We start from the raw sequence: 25483 nt of genomic DNA, 5'->3' as shown, positions 1-25483 counted from the left end.
TAAGTTCACCTGACCATTAACGTGGATTTGAAACATAGAAGGGCCAAAACATTCCCTAATGAAAATTAAATTGCACAAAAAAAAAAAAAAAACTAGCCACGAGAACTATACAAATAGAAAGCAACCTGACTTTTTTTTAACAGATGTGTTGTATTTTAGTATCGTGAACATGATATTAATATCTCGATATCACAATATTGCGCTTATCGTTACATCCCTAGTGTTACATCAGGTACACCAAATTTCCAGTTGCTAAAATGTCAAACAAGGTTCAATTTGCAAAACATTTTTGAGCATCCATCAGTGTGAAGACATTCACATTTGACAGTCACATGCTTTTTTTAGTGGAGCAGCCGTTTAGCTTAGCGACGTTAGCACAGTAGCGCTACATGTATGCCGCCCCCCCCCCCCCCCCCACAACCGCCCCCCCCCCCCCCACACACACACACACACACACACGTGCAAAACCCCCCACTGACCCACATATTACTCAGCCTTCAGCAAACCCGCGTGTGCGTGTGTGTTTTGACATGTCAAATGGGTTCCCAGTTTGAAACCCCGCCCCCACCCCATTTTATCCTTAATCCTGATAATTTGGTTTTGGCCTTTCCCCCCTTTTTAGCACCTCATCCTGGCTTTTGCAGCGCAACATCCCTTCTTTTTTGAGCTCCGGCGAGCTAACACCGCTAACGAGCTCGACGTTCTCCCCCAACAAATGAGAACAAAGACGTAACGAGCGCAACCCATCTCCCTGACGCTCGTTTTTCTGCTCGTCCTACTTTCGGGGGGCTGCCAGGCGCCAAAGTGGGACGGACAGACAGATGGACGAGGAACGACGGCCACCAAGAAGGCTTTTCGGTCTTACGTAACGCCGCACACTTAAAAAAAAAAACTTTTTGCTCGCCGTCGTCTACTTAACAATAGCGGAACAATCCTCTTAGGTTACAAAATGAAAGCCTAAAACTTCATTCTGAACTCATCTTTTAAAAAACATCAAAGACCCCATCCAAATGTCCTCACATGCCACTTTGATCTCGGCACTCGTGACCACAAAAAAGACAAACACGTGGATTAAAAGGCTGATTGTGCAACATTATGCACTTTGGAAGGCATCTTGAAAATATTAACGACGCCATCAAATAGTCTTTGCAAATCTTGGTTTCACAAATTTCTAACGTTAGCCTTCAGTGGTTTATGGTTATAAACACTTAGATGACCAATTATGCATTTTTATTTCCCCTTGAGAACTCATCTTAAAAAACATCAAAGATCCCATCCAAATGTCCTTACATGCCACTTTGAGCTCGGCACTCGTAACCACAAAAAAACAACACATGGATTAAAAGGCTGATTGTGCAAATGTTATGCCCTTTGAAAGGCATCTTGAAAATATCAAAGACACCATTAAATTGTCTTCGCAAATCTTGTTTTCACAAATCTCTAATCTTAACCTTCAGTGGTTTATGATTATAAACACTTAGATGACCAATTATGCATTTTTATTGCTCCTTGAGAACCCATCTTAGAAAACATCAAAGACCCCAACATATCTTTTTATCATGGCCCGCATTAAAGGCACAAACACATGCAATTTTATGCCATTTGAAACTCATCTTGAAAAAAAATCAAAGACCCCACCTTTAATTAAACAATGCCATGTGTGACCTTGGCCTTTGAGTCAGCAGTTGGACAAGTCTAAAGGCACACAGACTTTGTCAAATTATGCCCTTTGAGAAGTCGGACTGTCTTGTAAACATCAAAGACACAATGTCCTCACATGCTCAGTTGAGACTTTGTCCTCATGACAACAGACACATTGACACGTGTCCTGCTTTTTTGTATGCCACCACCCGACATATTTAAAGTCATCTGGATAAACATCAAAGACCCAGTTGAAACGTCTGTATAGATTGCACACACACCTCTTTACTTACCCTCACTGCAAGAACACCAAAGACCCCATCAACTTGTTTTCATAGGCCAGACTCTGATATATTCATTTATGCATCGTTATGGGAATAAAAAGAAACAGGAAGACGCATCGTCATAGGCAAAACATCAAAGACGACATCCAAATGTGCTAGCATGACACATTTAGACTTGGTGACGTGAGTCTATGTTTAGAAATTGGACAAAGTGCAAATATGCAGTTCTCAGCCCCCGCGCGCACGCACACACTTTTCCAGTGCCACTCATGCGAGCACGCACACACGGACTGCATTCATGCAGAAAGTCTCTCACGCTGGATGGCGCGCGTTGGCGTGTCGTCTTATTTCATTTTTGGGCTCACGGTCGCGCCACGTGATGTCGTCGCTGTGGCCTGCAAACGTTAACAACGCACCTTCTAAAAATACACACGGAGATGTTTGTGCACCGCCGCGTGTGGCTCTGGGAGGGAGCGTGTGGGAGTGCGCGTGCGTGCGTGTGTGTGTGAGTCGACCTGTACGCGTGTCTGCGTGTGCGCGTGTGGCAGGGCTGTGCAAAATTCAGAATTCATCCCAATTCAGTGGAGGAATTTTGAGAATTGAAGTTTAATGACAAGAAGTGGGTTTGAATTAGTGCTGTCATCAGGGCCGGACTGGCCATCTGGCATAGAGGGCAAATGCCCGGTGGGCCGGCCGATGCAGTGCTTTTTAATTATGACATTCCTTACATATTTGACTAGGGATAGACCGATTATCGTCTGGGCCGATTATAGGTGTCGATATTTGGCATTTTGACAAATATCGGCATCGGCCATTTTTTTAATCTGAAGGCCGATTAAAGCTGGTATCTCACTGAGCAGTGAATACTTGCGAATTTGGCAATTTTGGAGTTTATCAGGAATTGTGAAATGTTCACAGACATTTTAACTTAAACACATTTGAAACATATTCAGACAATTTTTCACTGCGAAGGTCTTTTGAAACGTTTTACGAACCCTAACAAAACACCCAAATTAGCTACATTCTCAAGCATTTGTCACAGTGAGGTGCAGGGAAATTTATGGATGTATTTAAATTTCCTCTGTAAAAAAATAGGAACTCCCTACACTTAATTAAAAAAAGAAATAAATAAAAAAATTACGTTGAAATTTCATTCAAAAAAATATATATTTACAGTAGAAATCTTTAGGGATCTATTTAATTTGCTTTTTCATTTTTTTTTATTTCTTTATTTTAAATTTAGCCTAACACATGCTAATTACCCTGGAAACTCCCTGCAATTTTTGTTATAATTTTTTGAAACTAATCTGTCAATATAGTTCTTTTTTTTTTTTCTAAGTTTTTTTTTCTTTTTTTTCTATTTTACTGCAAATGAATATTGGCTTGAAATATCGGTTATCGGCCTCCTTGACTACTAATAATCTCTATCAGTATCGGCCTTGAAAAAACCATATCGGTCTATCACTACATTTGACCCCAAGAGACTGGCCCACAATTTCGAGGGACCAGTCTGTAAATGCATTTCGAATATAGATAGCAAACTGAACCATCATCAATAAACATCAGTGGCAGCGGTTAGACAACAGTTGGGCCGATCCGCCGAAGTTAAAATGCCAGTTTTGTGCCAGTCCAGCCCTGGCTGTTACTCTCGAATATTTTTAGAATGGACTAATCGACTAATCGGATTCATTTTCATTTTGAATTTAAGTGTTTTTTATTACAAAAGCATGTTTTGCCTAATGACTGTTTATTAGCCAGTGATTGGTGTTTATTTCGTGCTTTGTATTCGTACAGTGATAACAAAAAAAGGGGGGGGCAGGGGGGGGGGGTTGATGTTGTACTAGGTTAACGGTTCAGTCATTGTTCTCCAAAGTAAAAAAAGATGTTTGCAAATTTAATTTTTTGATTAAACATAAAAGTCCCCCCCCCCCACCCCCCACCCACAGAGGACTACAAAAATCAGTCAACAATTACTGTTGATATGGAGAAATCCGAGCATTTGCACCATTTAAAATGAAAAAAATGGCTGCAAATGATTACTTGATTATTAATATGGTTGGCGATTAATTAGATTACTTGTCGATTAATCGATGAATTTTGACAGCTCTAACACAACTGCCGTTTTAGCGGGTTAGCCTCATATGTATCTGTGGCGAAAAATTCACATCCAACTTGATTGGGTGGAAAAAAAAAACAGTAAAGCAAAACTTGTTTTGATTTGTGCCATTTTCTTTGGAGGTGGAGGAGGAGGAGGAGGATGGCGGCTACGAAGACCGACAGCATGTTGTTGTTGCATTTTTGCTGGAGTGTGTTATTATAGGGAGGCGTCTTGCCTTTTTCCTGAGGATGCAGCTGCCACACGCGCACGCACACGCACGCGCGCACACACGCACACACACACACAAGCTTGGGTTTACACCCAGCCAATACCGTCTGTCGACCTTTGTAGAATTGAAACGTGCAATCCAACTGTTTTCCAGGCAAAGTACCATCGTATTTGTACGGCAAATTAGAAACGTGCGCATATGTCTTTATTGATTCTTTCTATTGAATCCAAACAGCTGATTGGCTGGATTTGGGCTCAGGCCAAAGCAACAAACTAAACGTGTCTGTTTTGGTGCCAAGGTATGATGTCGATGTGGGTTGAGGAGCTTCGTCTAGACAAAAGTAGGGCTCTGACGCCATTTTTGTGTTAATTTTTTTAAAATTCCTGTTTATTATATATACACACACATATATATATTTATTTTTATATATTTCGTTTTGGTATGATTTTTACTTTATTCTAAATGCTTTTTCATTCATCATATATGTTCTTATTTCATTTACATTCATTTTTTTAAATTAAAAGTATTACTCGTATATTTTTAATTTACTTATTACTAGGGGTGTGAATTGCCTAGTACCTGACGATTCGATTCGTATCACGATTCACAGGTCACGATTCGATTCGATACCGATTAATCCCGATACGAATTTATAAGTCGATTTTTGCGATTTTTTTTCATTCAAATTTAGAAAATACTAATCAGTAATTATATGAAAATGTATTATTTATTTATCTGAAATTTCAGTCTTATAGAGGTTGTAATCTGTTTCATATTTGAACAGCATTAAAATAAAATATTAAGGCTTAATGTTCCGTTCATATAACATTCTTCCATGCTCAAGGTGTGAATCCTAAAAAAAAAAAAAAAAAAAATTGATTCTGCCGAATATTGAATCGATTCGAGAATCGCGCGATGTAGTATCGCGATATATCGCCGAATCGATTTTTTTAACACCCCTACTTATTACAGTATACAGCACAGTAGCCTATATATTGTTTTTTCATGTGTTATATATGTTTTTTCATTTTGGTATGGTTTTTAATTTATTATGAATGCTTTTTCAGTCATCATTTGGGTTTTTTTCTTTTGATTTACAGTATTTTTTTTCCCTTATTATTTTTTTACTTGTTATACAGCACAGTATCTATTTTTTCCATGTATATATGTTTTTTTCATTTTGGTATGATTTTTAATTTATTATGAATGCTTTTTCAGTCATCCATCCATCCATCCATTTTCTTGACCGCTTATTCCTCACAAGGGTTGCGGGGACTGCTGGCGCCTATCTCAGCTGGCTCTGGGCAGTAGGCGGGGGACACCCTGGACTGGTTGCCAACCAATCGCAGGGCAGCTTTTTCAGTCATCACTTATTATTTTTTTTACATTTACAGTCATTTTTTTCCTCATTAAAATATGGGTTTTTTAAATTTATTTACTTGTTATACAGCACAGTATTTATTTTCTATCTGCGGAATGCAATGTCGTGGGGGACACACTGTTGGAAAGGTCTTGTAGAAACGAATCCGCAGATGCCCGTATGACCCCGGTCGGATGTAGGGTTCGAGAGATATGGCTAAAAAAAATTAAACAAACCAAAAAGCAATGCTGTAAAAAATCAGCAAAACAGCGAGGCCACAAAAGATGAACCCGCAATAAACGAGGGAACACTGTATTTTAATAATGAGCAGTAGAACATGTCAAAAAGACGGAGAAAATACATTTATTTTCCAGTGGCTGTAAATGATTGGATTCCAGTTGAGAAATAGAAGCATTCATGGTAGTAAATCTGTTCATATACTTGAGCGCGATTAGTTGTTGACATGAGAAGCGGGAATTGATGTCATCATCACAGCCAAAAAGGTGCGAACCGCGTCCAAAAAAAAAAAAAAAAAGCAAGCAGTTGTCGATGACCTGAATTTATTGTGTTGACTTTTTCAGATTTGTCCAAGAACCGTCTGTCGGACGTGCCCTCGGAAGTGTGCCACCTGGTGGCCTTGGAGAGCCTCAACTTGTACCACAACTGCATCAGGAGCATCCCGGATGCCGTTATCAGCCTCCACTCGCTCACCTCGCTCAACCTCAGGTATGCAAAATATGCAATATCGCATTGTATTTGGAGTGAATCGCATCATATTGAACCGGAATGGGAGTGGATCGTTTATGTTTAACAGCATCATTGCATATGTCGTTTTTTTTTTCCCCTCTTTTTTTTTTTTTTTTTTTGCATAAGAAAAAAACGCATGCTATTCGTAACAAGATCGCAAATGACTGAAATGTTTGGAATCGCATCTTAGATCTAGACTAAGGGCAATTTCTGGAGAAATTGTGTGGGGATGCTGAATGCTAAGATGAATGCTTATGAAGTTAATTGTAAGATAAATTATGTGAATATTACAAAGTTTTAATTGAAGTTGAACGATAAATGAATAAAAAGAAAACGAACTGCAATCTAAGGCGGGATTTCATCATTTCTGTGAAATTATAATCCATTTCCTGATCTGATAGCCAATTGACATCAAACTATCAAATGTACTAAAATGTGGTCCAAGCGGGCTTTGAACTGCATGATGAAAGCCAACGTGCATTTAATCATAACTCGGCGAAATTGTAATGCATTTCCTGATATGATAATTAGTTGGTATACATTTATATCAGTAAGCGTAATTGCCATGGATATATTTGCAATATACATTCGGAGGTGGGATTCGAACCCGGCACCTCCTGGCTACTGGACAACGCACGTAACCAAGTGTGCCACTAAGCAGTATCATAGCAGTAGTAATGATGATCAGTTGTATGTATGGAATTGGGCGTGGAAAGTGCGACTTAGAAAAAGTTCAATGTCAGTCCCATTGAAAACGAATGGGGAAAAGTTGATATTTAACGTTAAATTGTGCGAGTAATGTGGAATCTGATGATATATACCGCGGAAGGTGTGAATTTCTGAAGCAAGTTGAAATTTGAACGGTGTAAATCGGAAGCATTATGTGGGAGGTGTTTCTCTGCAAAAAAAGTGAGGTGACTAAAAATCCAAATAACATATGTGTGATGCTTTCAGCATTCCCACAATGAATCCTATCATCCAGTCTTTGGACTCAATTGCGTGATCTCATAACTGGAAGTGTATCGCGTGAAATTTGAGTGTATCATTCATGTCCTTAGGAGTGTTTCTATCCGTCGGGTAAAAGTGAATGAAGTTGCTGATGTAAGAACTCAATGGCTTCAGTGACGCTTGATGTAAATATTGGGCAAATTCACAAAGACGTTTTTCTCCATGAAGAACGCAAAGTACGGGCTCGTGAACTTGCCAGGTACGGTCACGGCTCTAACGCTGCATTCGAGGAAGAAGGGAAGGGAAGAAGATTCTTCCTTAGAAAACGAGTCTCTTTGTCATGGGAACGTTCATGTACCGGTACTTGTGAACGCTCCCCCTCCCCCGCCTTGACATATTTCCCTGATAGCCTAGCAGCACAAAACATGAGCATTCACAAGTATCCAACCGACGAATCCTCCATTTAAGATAGCTGACGAGAACGTCATCCGGGTATCCCGTGATTTATTCATATGTTGAACTGGAACAGGAAGTTTGGCGTTATTGATGATGGTGGCAAGAACAGACAAGAATGCAAAAACTTCTGTATGTCACTTCCTTGTTTGTCCATTCAGTCGCAACCAGCTCAGCTCCCTACCGGCGTGCCTGTGCACTCTACCGCTGCGAGTCCTCAACGCCAGCAACAACAAACTGGTCAGCCTGCCCGAGAGCCTCGGACAATTGCGGCGCCTCATGGAGCTGGTGAATGCCACGCACACCTCAGTCATGAGCTATATTTGTCACAATTCCAGGAAAAACATTTCAAAGTGAATTTTGTCTCCCCCTGCAGGACATCAGCTGTAATGAGCTCACGACTCTCCCGCGACACATCGGACGACTGCGGGCGCTACGGGAGCTCAACATACGTCGGAATTTGCTCTGCGTCCTTCCAGAGGGTCAGTCCGCCTTGACGCTGTGATTAAAAAAAATAAATAAATGGACATGCCAACAACTAGCATGCTAACATGTAGCTATGTAAGACGCTGCGCAGACACGTGGCGTTGCATCAGAAACGCATTACGTCCCAGTGGACAGGCGCTATGTTTAAGCAGATTGACAACTGATGTAATGCTAACATGCTAACCACTGGCATGCTAACAAACCAGATAGCAACATGAATACGTAACTTGGTTGATGAAAAAAGACTGAGGTGGATCATCAAGAATTTTACAGCGTTGGATTTTAAAGAAGAGTTGCTAACATGCTCACAGTTGTTCTGCTGACATATAGCAAGTTAGCAACTCGAATGCAGAACTTGCTTTGGTAGATAATGCAGGATTCTAGATCACGGTATCAGGTACTCTTTCTAATGAGAAGTGATCGTGTGCTATTATGCTAACCATTGCTATGCAAACATACACAAATGCTAAGATGCTAAGAATCAGAGTGCTAGCTTACGTTTGTTCAGCTAGAAAGTTGTCTTGCTAAATTGTGCTCGTTCGTCGACTACTATTTCAAATGAGAACTAGTCAAATGCTAACAGTTGTTATTTCAAACATTTAGCGCGATAACAGTCTTCTTAGCTTAGCTAAGCTTACTTTACCGCCACATGGAGGCTAACGCTGCCCAACAATGTGTTGTGCATGCAGACCTGGCCGACCTTCCTCTGGTCAAGTTGGACTTCTCGTGCAACAAGGTGTCCACCATCCCGCTGAGCTACCGTAAGATGGCGCAGCTGCAGGCCCTGCGCCTGGAGAACAACCCGCTGCAGAGCCCCCCGGCGCAGGTACCGCCGCCCGCCTCCATTTTGTTTCCGGCACGTATAGCCTTGTTTCAAAATAGATTCATTTTTTTCCTCAAAATTCTACACACATCATACAATGGCAACGTATAAATGTTTTGTTTTTGTTTTCTAGTGTTTGCAATTGAAGAAAAACAAAGAAAACAAAAATAAAAAGTGAGCTAAGCATTCTGCGTGAACCTTCTTTCAGGATTTCAAACTTTGCTGCAGACTAAACCATTCTCTCTGGACAAGAACCTTCTGTTCAGGCTAGAACCCTCTATTAGAATCTCTGAGGTCGACTACTACTGTGGGTTTTGAACCTTCTCTGCTGGAACTAAAACTATCCCTTGTGACAATAACTTTCTCTCTGGATTAGAATCTTCTCCGTGGACAAGAACTTGTTTTGGAAGTAGACCATTCTGCTCAGTTATAAGTTCCTTCCCTTGGAACTAAAAAGCCTTTTCTTCATTCAAATGGGACTGGAACCTTTTCTTGTGACTTGGGACTAGAATTTCTCTTTTTCAGGATGAGAACCTTCTCATACGTTGTCCAAAGTCTTTGCCTAACGGCTGGAACCTTGTTTCTCATGGTCCTAGACCAATCTTTCAGGCACAAAACCCTCCCTTGGGGCTAGAACCCTCACTTGTTGCAAAAACCTCCCCTTGGGACTAGACCCTCCCTGGAGACTAGACCATTCTCTTTGGACGGGAACCTTCTGTTCGGGCTAGAACCCTGGATTAGAATCTCTTGGGTCAACTATTACTGTGTGTCTGGAACCTTCTGTTGGAACTAAAATCATCCCTTGTGACAATAACCCTCTCTCTGGATTAGAATCTTCTCTGTGGACAAGAACTTGTTTTGGAAGTAGACCATTCTGCTGGGTTAGAAGTTCCTTGCCTTGGATCTAAAAAACCTTTTCTTCATTCAAATGGGACTGGAACCTTTTCTTGTGACTTGGGACTAGAATTTCTCTTTTTCAGGATAATAACCTTCTCATGCGTCGTCCAAAGCCCTGCCTAACGGCTGGATCCTTGTCTAGGGACGAGAGGTTTCTCATGGTCCTTTCTAGACCCATCTTTAAGGGACAAAACCCTCCGTTGGGGCTAGAACCCTCTCGTTCCAAAAATCTCCTCTTGGGACAAGACAGTCCTCTGGGGACTAGAAGCTTCTACCAGGCCTTTAAAGCTGTTCTTCTTTCCTTTCTGTCCCTCAGATCTGTCTCAAGGGCAAGGTCCACATTTTCAAGTATCTCAGCATGGAGGCATGTCGCAGTGACAAGATTGCCGATGCGCTCTACCTGCCCGTCATGGAGCGCCTCAGCCTGATGCGGTGAGTCGCATGCTAACGGTTAGCAAACGTGCTGCTACGCCCCAAATCCGTCCTCTCTCAAATAGTTCCGTTTCCTTTTCTGATCCGATTAAGTCGCTATTGTTGATGCTCCGGGACAGCTTGTGTCAGAAAAAAATAATAATAAAAAAAAAAATAATAATAATAATAAAAATAAATAATAATAATAATAATAATAATAATAATAATAAGATGCTTCACCTGACACATCTGACCAATCACCTGTGGTGATTTTAATCATTTTGCTTGATAGACATTAGGAATGGGAGTGCAACGGTATTGAGCCCGTACCAGCCATCGATAGTTAAGGCAAAACAAACAAACCTGACATGAAGTCGTCCTCGTTAATACTTGATGACATCAGTGAATCGTTACATGGACTGTAACTGGGCTCATAAACGTACTAATGCTGAATAACAGTACTGGTATCGGTCTGAAAAAAAAGTGCTATTGAGTTTCCTTAGGCGCTGTTGCTTGTAGATGCCTGTCACCGCAAGCACTGACAGGTGTCTATTTTTTTATCATATTACATAGAAATTCATTTCACCCTTAACTTAAAAATATTACCTCGTCATTACATCAAATACATTTTGAATATTTCGCTCATTTATGGAATGAAATCCTAATTAATAAACACTCCCAGCCAATTTGAACAGACTGGATTTGGACTGATTTTGCAAGGCCCATAAAATATTGTGTCTATTGCTATAAAAACATGGAACCTACCAAAAGTAAGACTAGAGTCTCTTCTTTCATCAGAAAAAAAGTGTATTTCTATCTGTTTCCGTTTTGTAGCAATTAGCATTAGAATATCATCATTCACAAATTTTCAATATGGCCCTGGTTGAGCTCTTATACTCTGCTGCCACCTGCTGGCCTTTTTTGTAATTACTACTATTTTTTTCACCCCTTCACTGCAGTTGGGAGGTTACATCAAAGTCTTCTGTATGCTCTAGCATGAAAAACCAAAGCAAAAAACCCCGTCTAAATATGTCTATGGTACACTTCAGACATTTAAAAGAGAACATATTTATACGTTTTTAGGAGAAAATGACTGAATTAAATTGAGTAAATTAAAAGAAAAAGTAATCGGTTTCTGCCGAGTGGGCCCAGAGAAAGAGAGCGAGAGAGAGAGAGAGAGATGAGCTTCACATGTGTGCGTGCGTGCAGCGTGGAGGACACGGAGCAGCAGAGGAAGCAGGACAGCGATTCGGGAGTCGGCAGCGACATCGGCGACAAGAGGCTGTCGGCAACCGAGGTACGCAGCACGTGTTTCGATTCGATGTGTACTCGTACGCTTGACGTTTGTAACGACGGCTCGTGTGTGTGAAAAGCCATTTGCTTCTGCTGCCACCTTAAAATTAGACTGAATTTAAAATCTATTTTAAAACCAACCAATAAGAGTAATATTAATGACATATCTATTATTAAATTCAATTCAAAATTTTATTTCATTCTTTGAAAAAGAAATGAAGGGGACAGTGAAAATGGCCCTGATAAAAAATATAATAATAATAATGATAATAATAATAATAATAATAATAATAATAATAATAATAATAATAATAATAATAATGATGATGATCAGCACAAATTAAATGACAGTATGCAGTCAAGATGCTTTCATGGTAATGAAACAAAATGATTCACAAATGATTGACAAAATGATGATTATCAGTAACAAAAAAATATTAAAATGTCAAATTAAAACAAAATACATTTTTAACTTGTAAAAATATTTTATTTGTAAAAAAAATCTGCATTGCTGCTCTCAGAAACATATTTGTTTTGCTAAATTATTTAATTTATTGAATTAATATAATTAATTAATTATTAATACAAAACAACAAAAGCAATAATGTAACAAAATGATTATCAGTAACAAAAAAAATATTAAAACATGTATTTTGAATTAAAATGGTCAATTTGTATTAAATGTCAACTAATTATATAAAAAGTCAATAAATTGAAACAAAATACATTTTTGATTTGCAAAAATTTATTTGTAAAAAAAATAAAATCTGCATTGCTGCTCTCAGAAACGTTATTTATTTTTTGTAAAATTAATTAATGTATTAAATTATATATAATTAATTATTAACTCATTCACTCCCAGCAATTTTCACTAAGGCAACCACCTTCGCTCCCGGCTCTCTCACTCCCGAGTCTTTTCATTCGTCAGGGGGAAAAAAAAAAAAAAAAAAAAAAAAAAAAAAAATTCTGTTTCCGTTTTGCAGCAATTAGCATTAGAATATAGATCAGTTTCATTATTATTCACAAATCTGTTTAAAACAGTGGGGGAAAGAGCTTGTTGCAACATGGCTCTGGTTTATCTCTTATACTCCACTGCCACCTGCTGGCCGTTTTTGTTATAACTACCATTGCGTCAACTGATCTCTTCAGTTCAGAGGCTGAAAAAAGAAAAAAAAAAAAGTATAAATACGTCTTTGGAACACTGGTATTATTTAAAATAGAACGTATTTATACGTTTTTGGGAGCAAATGAGTTAATACAAAACAACAAAAAATAATGTAACAAAATATACACTAAAAGGCACTTTCATTAGTTCCATTTAATTCAACTTAAACTAAAAAAAAAAAAAAAAAAAATAAAAAAATAAAAATAAATGAATGACTTTTAAATCATTAAAATTATTAAATTTTTTTTTTGCTTTGGTTAACAGGCCATGTTAGTTATTGCAAGTGCGAGAAAAATATAGATATAAAGAATGGCCCTCAATATTGTATTTGTTTTTTCCCTCAATCTGATCTTTTTGAAGTATTTGTACGTGTTGTTGTTGTTGTTTTGTGTGGTCAGCCATCGGATGAAGACAGTTTGAGTCTGAACGTGCCCATGAGTCACATCACGGAGGAGGACGGACTCAGCAAAGACGACTCCAGCGAACACGTCAGCTCCCTGACGGGTACGCGGTGCACTCAAATAGACGTCTTCAATCCGCCTGAACCGGGTCAGAGCAGACGTGGACACAAAAGACGTTCACTCCTGTCTGACGTCTGCCAATGAAAAACCCCTTTCACGCGTTGACTGCACATTCACCGCATTTTTTTTCACTAATGCCTTTCACACACAACCCAGTCAAATTTTGTGAATCGGTGCTCGGGTGCAGCCATTTTTGTTTCGAAGCTCCTTTCGCACCATAGATCAGTTATTCGTCTTTCAAACGCAATCCAACAGATTGTGCTCAGTTGTAGCAACTTTTGGAATTGTTTCACACGGAGATACTGTAAAATGTCAGGACACGTTTGAGCTGCTGGTGTCTTTCAGACACAACCCAGCAAAGCAGGATCTTTCTGTGTGTGTGGGCATGAATGTCGACGTTAACGGCTTCCCGCAATCTGAGACGTTATACGTGGGAACCTGTGGGTACCTCACGATACGATGCGATGCGATACGATACGATACGATGCGATGCGATACGATACGATATGCCATACAAGGCTCACGATAGCGATTATCTCACGATATGACGATAACGCGGTTATCGATATATTGGTCAGGTTATCCACGATAATTGACAATAAAACTATTAAAGTGATGTTTTTTTTACAATAATAAAATCGCTTCTTTTTGTACCATCACTGAAACACAATAATCAAACTAGTGTCTTCTTCATAGTAAGTACTTTAGTCTTCTGAACAGAGACAACTTTGTCAACAAATTTGTCTTTCTTCAACACGATTCAACAACATACATGTTAGTTACATAGTCAACTGTTTCATTTTGTAAACTGACAATTTTTTTGTGTAACATTGCAAAAGTAAATAAATAAAATGACTTAAATGTTAAATCAAATTAAATCAATATCAAATATCAAAAGTCGAAAGGTAAAATGTTTTGAAATGTTAAAATTGAAGATATAATCCACATTTTTCATAGAAACGTATGCAAAAGTGAGTTCGATAAATAAATGTCTTCCACAAGTAAAACTAAGCTCATATGTTTTCTTCGCCTGAAGACTTGTGTCCATTTCCCCGCCACGCTTATGAGGTGCTCCCCCTAGTGGCCTACCAAGAAATTGCTCAATAAGTCATGAACAATGGAGCCATTATAGTGGCTGTATAGTAACTTCCAATATTGCCAGACTTGTGTAGGTGTATCGATAATCACGATTGATGGCGATATCGATATAATCGGCACACTCCTACTTGAAGGCACACGTTTTGTGGAATTTTTGGCCGACATTCTGAAAAATTGGAGCCTGGCATTTTTTTCCCCCGCCGTGCCTTTCGCACAGAACAAAGTGGGAAATAGCCGCACGGCACACAAGGCAATATGACTTCATGTAATCAATGAATGAATGCTTGGATGCACCAATTTTGCAGTTTGTCTTTTTTTTCCCCCCATTTTCTTTTGCAAAGAAACTGACTAAAATCCGCTTTCACACGGAGATCGGACTTCTCGTTTGTGTTGGCGGGCCGTGTGGATTTAACGCAACTTCTGGCTTTTGTTTTGCCTGCGCAGATCCCAGCTCGGAGGCGGTGCGGCTTCTGGAGGAGAGTCCCACCGAGGTGTTGAGGGAGCAGCTGGCCTACCAAGACGCCGCCGCTCGCTTGGTAGGCTACGTCACGGTGAGTCCCAAGCAAGGTTATTTTAGTCAAACTAAAACTGACTAAAAAACTAACATTCAAAAAAACAATTGAGTGAACGAAATAAAATAAAAACAAAAATGCTTTTTAAAAAAAAAAAAAAAAAAAAACAACGAACTGAAACTACATTTTATGTTCACAAAACTAACAAACTAACTATAATGATAGCAAAAATATCCTTCATTTTATTGTTTGGTAATTATTTTTGATGCATGAGTCCTTGGGGATGATTTGAAAAGTGATTTGAAGCCGATTTATTTTGGTATGAACCGGAATAAGGATGTTCGAAAGTGTGTCGCACAAAAGTGATGTCATCTCGCAGCAGCCAATAGAAAAGCACCAAAAGATGATGTCGCTCCCATGCTGTTTTTTTTTTAAATATTGCGCACCAGTAATACACATTTAAAAAAAAACTAAAACTAATACTAAGCTAAAATTAAGCATTTATTAAATAACTAAATATAATAAAAACTAAACTCCTCTTCTTGTTTAGACCCCTGCAAAAAAAAATAAAAAATGCAGACGGTGTGGACAAGAATAAGTTTTCGTCTTCACAATCGGAACACAAACAAACAGAATCATTTTGGGCATAGCAATGAAATAAAATAGAAATAATAATGATGCTACATTAGCTCACAAAACGTCAATATTGGAGTTTGAATTGGAATTATGATGTTTTCATAGCCTTTTTGTGGACAAAATATTCAGAACAAAACATAACATTTATAGTGGAAATATATAATACAACGAACTACATTTTAATTTTGTTTTATTAATGTAGCCTGCGATTGGCTGGCAATCAGTTCGGGGTGTACCCCTACTTACTGCCCAAAGCCAGCTGAGATAGGCTCCAGCACCCCACGCGACCCTTGTGAGGACTAAGCAGTCAAGAAAATGGATGGATGGATGGAAAATGTAGCCTTTTTTTGTTAGTAACTTTTTCTGACAGGTGCGTTTTTTTTGTCTTTCAGGGCCGTACGACGACGACGACGGACCTGGACGAGCCGCTGAGAATCGACGAAGACTCGCACTGGACTTCGGAGCACGAGTGAGAAACGGCTCGCTTGGCTTTTAAGGCGAATGATGCTAATTGATTGCAAAACCAGTACAGACTTCGGTCAAATGTTTGCTTTCAGCTTAATTATTATAGTATAAAAATATTTATCAAAAAAAATATTAAAGTATAAAAATCGAATATTGAAGAAATCTACCCTTTCATTCAATTTTTTGGAAGCTAAATTATGAAAACAGTATTAGCGCTCCTAAACGGATACTCACTGAGCCATTTTCAGCAGTAAAAAGTGAATATTTTGTCTTATTAATGCAGTAACTTCATTATTTTTCAAGTACAATTAATACCTTTGAAAAGTCTTTTTTCTGATGATATCACCTGGTAACGACCAACCATGGCTCAGTTTACTGACCAAACCCATAAAGCAGGTTATTTTACTATTTTACATTTAGCATTTATATTGCACGTTTTAAAAATATATTTTTTATAATACAAATCAATATGAAATTAATTTTTAATTTAAAAAAGTTGATGACAGATAATCGTTGACCATTTATTCAATCTTGTTTTAATTCTAGCTGTTATATCAATATGTGGCACATTTACATTATTAACATTACTACTGTATGAAATAAATATATGTTGAAGTGACATTTTAAAAAAAAAAGTAACGTTTGATCAAAAAAGCGTAAAATAATACCCAATGTCCTTGTGCAAATGTTTATATTTGGATTCGTACTACTTTTCTATTGATTAACATTAAAGGGATCGTTCGGCTTTTTTAACATGAATCTCAATTTCATCCTCACCTCCCGTGTGTGCGATCAGCACTGACTTACCCCTGACAGCGTTCTGTGACACGAGTTCTGGTTCGGAGTTGGACGAGAGGAAAATAGTCCAGCAAGCTGGCTGGGGTCTCGGAAATAAAGCGTTTTTCTTCTAAAAACTATTTGTTTTCAAAAGCGTGATACATTTCCATCACAATACTCTTTCCTGAAAAAAAAGTCAGACGCCATTACCGCCAGCCACTACTTTTCTGTTCGTTTCGTATCACTGCGTGGCGCCCTGTAGAGCGCTAACCGACGCACTGCAGCCAGCTAGCTGATACTTCCGCCGAAAAGGCAAACAACTTCAGGCGGAAGGATCAGCTGGCAGCAGTGCGTCAATTCGCTGTCTACAGGACGCCGCGCAGTGATACGAACGAACAGAAAAGTAGTGGCTGGCGGTAATGGCGTCTGACTTTTTTCAGGAAAGGAGTATTGTGATGCAAATGTATCACACTTTTGAAAACAAATAGTTTTTAGAAGAAAAACGCTTTATTTCCGACACCCCAGCCAGCTTGCTGGACTATTTTCCTCTCGCCCAACGCCGGACCAGAACTGGTGTCACCGAACACTGTCAGGGGTAAGTCAGTGCTGATCGCACACACGGGAGGTGAGGATGAAATTGAGATTCATGTTAAAAAAGCCGAACGATCCCTTTAAATCAGGGGTGGCGAGATCCGGTCCTCGAGGGCCGCAGTCCTGCTGGTTTTGGATATTTCCCTTCTTCAACACAGCTGATTCATGATCAGCTCATCAGCAAGCTCTGCAGAAACCTGATAACGAGCCTGTTAATTGGAATCAGCTGCACTTCGAGTAGGGAAATCTGCAAAACCTGCAGGACACCGGCCCTCGAGGACCGCAGTTTGCCACCCCTGCTTTAAATGAACATTGTCATCAATTTGTGATGTTTGATTATGGATGTTATCATGAATTCATATTTGGAATACGAGCGTGAAGTGAAAGCTTTTTTGGCGAATTTGCAGGTCAAAGGTGACGGGGGACGACAGCGGTCTGCACTTGGACATGATCAGCCAGCTGAGGGAGGCCGTGGAGCTCCTGCAGGATCCCGCCAGGTCGGCGCTGACCTTTGACCTCCTCCACGCACTCGTATTTGTGTCCCGAATTCTCAAACGTGCGTGTCCGCTTCAGAGTCAACTTGGAGCAAGAGGACCTGTGCGGCGTGCGACTGTACCCCGTGCAAATGGTCCAGGCCGTCAAGTAAGTCCAATGTTGCAAATATGCTGGAGTGACCAACAGGTGCCAGTAGATGGTGACGTTGCATCGATTTGAGATCAGTTTTGAAGGCGCTCAATCGAGACTTGACATGTCAAATGGGAACTACCACTTGACTGACCAAGGGTTGTTTGTTTTCTCCATTTTATTTTTATAGTATATAGTATTTTGGCTTAAAGTACAACATTTCTGTGTCAAAATAATTATTTTGTGACATCTTGGATCCCAAAATACAACTTTTTTTTCGTGACGAATTGTTGTATTTTTGTGCACAAATGTGGCACTTTTGTGGCGCAATGTCGTATTTTTGTGAGAGTTATCTATGGGAGGACCAAAACTTCCAAAATGCAAAATAAATAAATAAATAAATGACTAAAAGTGAAAATAAAAATGGCTATAAAAAAATATCATTCGAAAATTCGATAAAAAAAATATATAGATGGAAATAAAAAGAGCATATATATATATATATATATATATATATATATAAATACATTTGTATTTAATTCTTGAATTATACTTTTTTTAATATCCGTTTTTATTTGCACTTTTAGTCATTTATTTATTTTATTTTATTTCTTTATTTAGTCATTTATTTATTTAGAATTTTGTCAGTTTTGGTCCTCCATATTTATCAGCCTTTCTTTAAGATGGTGGAGAGTCTTAGTGGGAACTTTGCCCAGACAAACAGCAGGGAGGAAAAATAAAAATAAAAAAAAAGTAATCTTTTTGTGACCCTTTCTAGTTTTTCAATTGTATTGCACAGCACACGTTTTTGTGCGTACGCTTCTTCCTTGACGCGCCCTAACGAGACTTTTTGTTTCTTCGACAGCGGGCAAGACAGCGACGACGACGTCACCACACCAAAGGTTCACACGCACGCATGACTTGAATGTATTCATATTTAGGAATGATGACAAATATGAATGCGCGTGTGTGTTTTCTGTCCCTTACTTAATTCTGTCTGAAAGCTCATTGTTTGTTTATGTTTTGTTTTTTTGTGTTACTGTAGCGACTGGATCGGTCTCCGGGCAGACTTCCCCCGATGATGTCCAGCGTGCCCTTTGGACTGAAACCTCGCTCAGGTGAGAGATGTCATCCAAATAAACCGGTTGAAAATGTCAGCTCGGGTCAAATGTCGAGTCCAGCCCATCGTAAACTTTGCTCATGTCTCCGTTATAGCAAAGCTGTAAGTCCGAGCTAACTGTGCTAACTGCTAGCTTCAGTTAACGACTCCTGACTGCCGCTAATATGCTAAACACTTAGCATGTTAATGCTAAGTGCTGTGGCTAAGTTGTGCTGCTGTGGGTGGGGTTTTTTGTTTTGCTTAGCATGTGACGTCTTGTTAACCGCTAACGACGCTAACGTGAATCTTTGTTTTGTTTTTTTTGTTTTTTTACGTGTGTTGTCTGGTGTTGGGTGTTGTCGCCTCCCATTTTGACATCTGGTGACTTTTTTTTCCCTCCCATTTATTTACAATTGTTTGCGATGATCCGCCGCATGGACTTTTTTTTTTACCCACAATGCACCTGCTGCCCGCATGCGCCCCTCCCCTTCCACTGGTTGCAGCCCCGCCCTCGATCCCCTGCTCGCCTCCTCCCTCCCCAACCCGTCTCTCACAGGCCCCGCCCCCCTTTGGAAGTTGCCGCGGCAACGGAGGCGTGCTGGAGCGCGGTAGGTTTTGGCCCAGCGGCGTCCCGACGGCCTCGGATTTCAACTTTTGTGCTTTTAGTCTATCGCGATACTACAGCACGCAATTCTCGAATCGATTCAATAGGCAGCCGAATCGATTTTTTAACATCCATTTTTGATGAAAAAATATTCAACAAAAGGTCTTAACTTTCACACCTTAAGCATGGAAGAATGTTATATTAATGGAACATTAAGCTTCACCATTTTATTTCAATGCTGTTCTAACATGAAAAAGGTTACAACCTGTTTGTTAAATACAGTGGCTCACAGTTATAACACTGAAGTTTGAGATAAATAAATAATAAATTTTCATACAAATCTTACAGTGTACATATACAAGTTTACTGAATGGTATTTTCTAAATTGAGTAAAAAAAAATCGTAACAATCGACTTAATCGGTATCGAATCGTGACCTATGAATCGTGATACGGATCGAATCGTCAGGTACGAGGCAATTCACACCCCTTATGTATGTGTGTATATTAGGGGTGTCAAAAGTGCGTTGATTTATAGTTCCTTTAATGCATTATTAATGAGCGCCCCTCACTTGGAAAGTCTGTGCTGATGGAATTCCAGTCGCGACACAGACATGTCCACGTCAAAATTTAGCAGTAATAAATGTCATAACGCATACATTTGTGGAGACTGGGGTTAAGTTGTATTTTACCATTTTAAAAATGTGCAGAATTTTAGTTCATGTTAAATATTAGATAGCTCTAATATGACAAGAAAAATGCACTGAGCTTGCTGTCATCGTCTTACAAATGCAATTGTACCATCTAGTGGCAGAAAAATGACCTAAACACAAATCAATATCACACTTTTTTTTTTAATAGTACAGAATATCTTTTTAATTTTAACTCAATTTTATGAATCATTATGAAATTATTGCCTAAAAGATGCAGCCATATTTCTATTAGTTTAACATTTTTCCAGTTTTGTGAACTCGTTCACTGCCAGCCCTTTTACGTCATTTAACCTATGAAAATGTAAAAAAATATATTTTATTGTACATTTAGAACAGATATAACATTTGCAATTAATCTTGAATTAACTATTGATTGAGATTAAAAATTTGAATTTTCTGGCACCCCTATATTTAAAAAAAAAAAACAAGTCTTTTTTTGTTTGTTTTTTAAATCTAAAATAGCCCCCCCCCCAACACACACGATTTTTTTTTCCATTAAAAAATAAAAATACAATTGTTGGGAAAAAATGTAATTCTCAAAAAGGAAAGTCAATTAAAACAATAGTAGTTCTTTATTAAATGACAATCACATTAGTGACAAATGACTGGCTGAGGGGTGCATGACATCACGAGGAGGTATCCTGTGTGTGTGGGGGGTGCGTGTGTTGGAGTAAAAAAAAAAAAAAGAAGCATAATTAAAGTGACACTTAAAACGAGCTGCAAAAATAATAGCGACTTAATTGACCTTCATTAGTGTGTCCCCCCCAGGATCAGCTCTAGATCTCACACACGCATACACCTCATTAGAAAAGGTGTCGGTCCATTCAAGGAAAATTGGAATACGGTGTCCTCTTGGGCTCCGTTAAACTCGGCGGCCCCATTACAGGGCCCCGTGGATGAGCCAGAAAACAACACGTGACAGGCCGATTTTTGATTGGTCACAAACGTTTTCACGACATTGGTTGAATGCCAATCAACCTGATAGGATGTCATTGAGAAATTGAAAAAAATAAAATAAAATCTCATATGCTGCTGTAGCCAATGAATGCCATGCAAGGTTATTTTATTTAAATATAACTCCCCAAAAAAACTAAAACTCAAAAACAATTTATTTAACTAAATAAAATAAAAAAACGAAAATACTTTTTAAAAAAGGAAAATTGAGTCTACATTTTATGTTTGACAAAACTAAAATTGTAACTAAAATTTGCACATTTCTTCAAAAAAAACAATACAAAAAACAAAAAAAACAAAAATAAAACTAATACTAAAACTAAGCATTTTTTTTTTAACTCATTCACTCCCAGCCATTTTCACCAAAGTTGGTTGTTGTGAAATTTTCATCATTGTATGTTGTTATCATACTCTCCTGCCACCTGCTGGCCATTTTTGTAATTACGTTGTTGTTGTTTTTTAACCCATTCTCTACAGTTGAGAGGCTGCATCAAAGGATTCTGTATGCTCTAGCATTACAAAAAAAAAAAAAAAACATGTATAAACACGGCTAAATACATTTAAAATAGAACGCATTTATACGTTCTTGGGAGCAAATGAGTTAAACAACTAAAACTAATAAAAACTAACAGAACCAGCCTGAAAATTTTTTTAAAATTAACAAAATTAAATAAGTAAAAAAAAACTAAAATGAAAATTCCCCAAACTATAATAACCTGGATGACATCATTTGTTGAAGTCTCTACAACAGCTGTAATGGGGGTGAAAGTACCTGCCAGTTAATGAAAAATGTTTTCCCAAAATTAAATAAATAAATACATTCTTGTTGTGCTTGTTCAGTGTTCCTGCGCAGCCACAAGAGTGCCGAGTGCGTGGACCCTCAGTTTACCATGCGGAGGAAGATGGAGCAGCTGAGGGAAGAACTGGAGCTCATGGAACAGCTCAGAGACGTAAGGAAGGAGCCGGCACGACCGACCGTTGGAACGGGGAAACCACATTCGGCAGGCTTGTGTGTAGACCAGCAAAAAAAAAAAAAAAAGTCTCTTCAAGAAGTCACGCCTGAAAAGGTGCCGGAAGTCGGCCATTTTGGAATGAGTCTGATCTGGGGCTGCTTGACGCAAACGCAGGGAAGCAGGGCAAGGTACTCAAAAGTCATTGATTGAATTGGTTGGTCCTCCCCCAGAGCATCGAGAGTCGCCTGAAGGTGGTCCTTCCCGATGACCTGGGCACCTCGCTGATGGACGGCGTGGTGCTCTGCCACCTGGCCAATCACATCCGCCCGCGGTCCGTCGCCAGCATACACGTGCCCTCGCCCGCCGTGGTAGGCCCCGCCCCTTCTTTTGCTTCTCCAACTTTGGAATCCTTTCCTGACGTTTGCTTTTTTTTTTTTTTTTTTTGGCGACAGCCCAAACTCAGCATGGCAAAGTGTCGGCGCAACGTGGAGAACTTCCTGGACGCCTGTCGCAAGATGGGCGTGCCTGAGGTAAGACTGCCCCTGCGTGACGCCACGGCGACCCACGGCGCAAAACTGGGCACGTTCTCAAGTTTGAATGTTTACAACGTGCTGACTCATTTAAAAAAAAAAAAAATGAAAAAATCAACCTGAAAAGGAATTCCATTTCAATCTGAAACTATTTTCTGAAACAGACCTTGACTAGCAATAGACCGATATGTTTTTTTCAGGGCCGTTACCGATTATTAGTAGTCAAGGAGGCCGATAACCGATATTTGGAGCCGATATTCATTTTCACTAAAAAGGGCAAATATTACCATAAAAATTTTGAAAAAATACAAACTCCGGCTCTTATTTATTTTTAGGAATTTTAAAGCATATGTTTATTGAGCAACTTTTAGGGTTAGTAAAATATTGTCTTTTTTTATTTTTTTTTATTTTTTATTTTTTTTATTTATTTATTTTTTTATCTAAAAAGTTCCGGGATCATCCAGGGGCAGTAGCATGTTTTCAAAAGTTAAATAAAAACAAACAAATTGTTTTCTACAACAAATAAAGTATTCCAAAATTTCAAAATATCCAAATTATTACATTTTTACTTATCTTAGTTTTAATTTCAAACAAAAACAGAAGGTGCAGAGAGTTCCCAGGGTTGGCAAAAATAAAAAATGAAAACATACATTTTATTTTTTTTTAATTTAAATTAGTTCCCTGAAGTTAACCCTTTTTTCTTTTCTTTTTTCTTAGTGTATCTGTTATCGGCCATATGATTTTCAAAATGGCCGATGCCGATATTTGTCAAAATGCTGAATATCGGTACAGATAATAATCCTAGCCGATAATCAATCTATTCCTAACCTTGGCAGCCCTGAACCAACCTGATTCCAACTCAAAACAGTCCAAATCTGACCCGATTAATTTCTTCCCTCTTGTTTTTTTCAACCTTAAAGTTGTATTCAAGGATCTTTTGTCTCTACATCTTCCGGGTGGATCATCTTAACAATTGGTTCTCAATTCCGTAAATCAATCTGCTGTAACGACCTCGTTATGCGCACCCGCCCCCACCCCCGCGGACTAGCAGGAGAGCTGATAGGATGTACGCCATGCGCATTTTTAAAAAAGTGACAAACGGACGTTTGGCTTCAAGAAGATCCTTGAATACACCTTTAACTCATTAAATGGCAGCCATTTTGCAGCGCTGCCAACCCCTCAGTGGCAGCCATTTTGCAAGATTTTAACCCATTTTTGACGGCCTACAGAATACTGTTCTATGGGTACATAAATATGGGAGAAGATGCATTTCAAGTCAAAATTCAACTTTTAACTGACCAAACTGACCCAACCAGTAGGCTACTTGTCGTGTACTGCTACACAGTAAAACACGAGGCAATAGATAGTATCGGCATCATATGACGTGGGCTGACAGTGGAAAAAGTCACCTTGAAGTTATGAAATTTAGAATGGGACCAAGTTGGTGCTTACCTACATGGCGTTTGGCAATGCCGCTTGCCCATCTTTGATCGGTGGCGTGAATACGTTTGCCCACGGTGATTCATCCGGGGAACGCGGAAGTCCTGAGTAGGTTTGGCGAGGGGACGTTTCAGGTCAAAAGCCATATGACGATTGCCGTGTGGCTTCTATCATCATACCTCGATGCAGTTTGCCCAGGAAGCGTCATCCGGTGAACGGGAAAGTCAAACAGACGTGCGAGCGATCGCCCGGTGGCTTCCCACGTCTGAACAAATTGCTGAGCGAATGCTTCTCCACATTCTTCCTTGTCCACTGTGGGTGGACCTCTTCCACGTCCACTACATGCTGGCCCTCCTCTAATCAAAACTACTGTGGCCATCTGCTGGCAACTACACCTCATTGCAATTATTATAATTTTTTTCAGCTCAATACTTGCTGGGGGTTTTCATGAGGTTCTCCTACGTCCAGTGCATTAAAAAAAAAAAAAAAAAAACAAAAACAAAAAAAAACGCAAAACCCAAGTTAATTTGGGGTTGGGTCGAGGGGAATGAGTTAATAATACTATTTAAAAAAAAAAAAAAAAAAAAGTCCGTTTTTAAACTTTTTAAACTTTTCTTTTACTGAAAATGAATATCGGTTTGAAATATCGGTTATCAGTCTCTTATAATCAATATCTGTATCATGCTTGAAAAAAAAAAAAAAAAGCATCGGTCTATCACTAACTAATTTCAACTGGAAAACAGTCCAGATTTTGACCTGATTAGCATCCTCAGTTTTAATCTGAAAATTCTCCCATCTGAAGAAGAAAACAGTTCCAATTTGTACCAACAGCCTGTTTGAAATTGAAGACGATTTCATATTCGACATGAAAAGATCCAAACTTGGCAGAGATCCACAGATGTGCCAGATTTCAATCTGACAAGGAAAGCTGAAAGTTTGAACCCAAAAAACGTCGGCCTTGAGTTTGAACGTGAAAACGTCCCAGTTGTTTGACGACAAAACTCGTTTGCATTGCTGAAGCTTTTGACGTGGTCCTGACGGGAAGGCTGAGGGTTTGACGTCCGTCTGTCCGTCCGTCTCGTTTTGGGGAATCAAACCCGCAAGCTTTCCTCACAGGAGGTCACACGTGTGTC

General features: G+C 39.1%; 2 protein-coding genes across 7 annotated transcripts in view; one reads left to right on the top strand and one right to left on the bottom strand.

The window, feature by feature from the left end:
* Positions 1 to 24893, bottom strand: part of rubcnl (rubicon like autophagy enhancer) — a 37390-nt gene extending 12497 nt beyond the window's left edge. Inside the window, exons 1-2 of one of the 3 annotated variants that reach the window (XM_077537771.1) lie at positions 24530 to 24893; positions 24363 to 24454 (exon numbers count right to left, since the gene is read on the bottom strand). The gene's annotated coding sequence lies outside the window, so the exon portion shown is untranslated. Of the gene's footprint in view, positions 1 to 1934; positions 1991 to 24362 lie in introns of those variants that run through there. The other 2 variants (XM_077537770.1, XM_077537772.1) reach the window with 2 other exon arrangements.
* lrch1 (leucine-rich repeats and calponin homology (CH) domain containing 1) overlaps positions 1 to 25483 on the top strand; it is a 39491-nt gene that overhangs the window by 7616 nt on the left and 6392 nt on the right. For 2 of the 4 annotated variants that reach the window (XM_077537763.1, XM_077537761.1), the window contains exons 2-18: positions 6194 to 6338; positions 7922 to 8048; positions 8137 to 8242; positions 8936 to 9072; positions 10283 to 10398; positions 11587 to 11674; positions 13234 to 13339; positions 14899 to 15005; positions 15995 to 16071; positions 17843 to 17932; positions 18009 to 18077; positions 18925 to 18961; positions 19105 to 19177; positions 19662 to 19766; positions 22268 to 22377; positions 22611 to 22748; positions 22833 to 22910. In XM_077537763.1, coding sequence (XP_077393889.1) covers positions 6194 to 6338; positions 7922 to 8048; positions 8137 to 8242; positions 8936 to 9072; positions 10283 to 10398; positions 11587 to 11674; positions 13234 to 13339; positions 14899 to 15005; positions 15995 to 16071; positions 17843 to 17932; positions 18009 to 18077; positions 18925 to 18961; positions 19105 to 19177; positions 19662 to 19766; positions 22268 to 22377; positions 22611 to 22748; positions 22833 to 22910 — 1709 coding nt within the window. The remainder of the gene's footprint in view (positions 1 to 6193; positions 6339 to 7921; positions 8049 to 8136; positions 8243 to 8935; positions 9073 to 10282; positions 10399 to 11586; positions 11675 to 13233; positions 13340 to 14898; positions 15006 to 15994; positions 16072 to 17842; positions 17933 to 18008; positions 18078 to 18924; positions 18962 to 19104; positions 19178 to 19661; positions 19767 to 22267; positions 22378 to 22610; positions 22749 to 22832; positions 22911 to 25483) is intronic. The other 2 variants (XM_077537764.1, XM_077537762.1) reach the window with 1 other exon arrangement.

This window comes from Festucalex cinctus, chromosome 11 (genome assembly GCF_051991245.1).
Source record: "Festucalex cinctus isolate MCC-2025b chromosome 11, RoL_Fcin_1.0, whole genome shotgun sequence".
NCBI classification, from domain to species: Eukaryota; Metazoa; Chordata; class Actinopteri; order Syngnathiformes; family Syngnathidae; genus Festucalex; species Festucalex cinctus.
The sequence above is the reverse complement of the archived record's forward strand: the minus strand, read 5'-3'. Positions and strand labels throughout refer to the sequence as shown.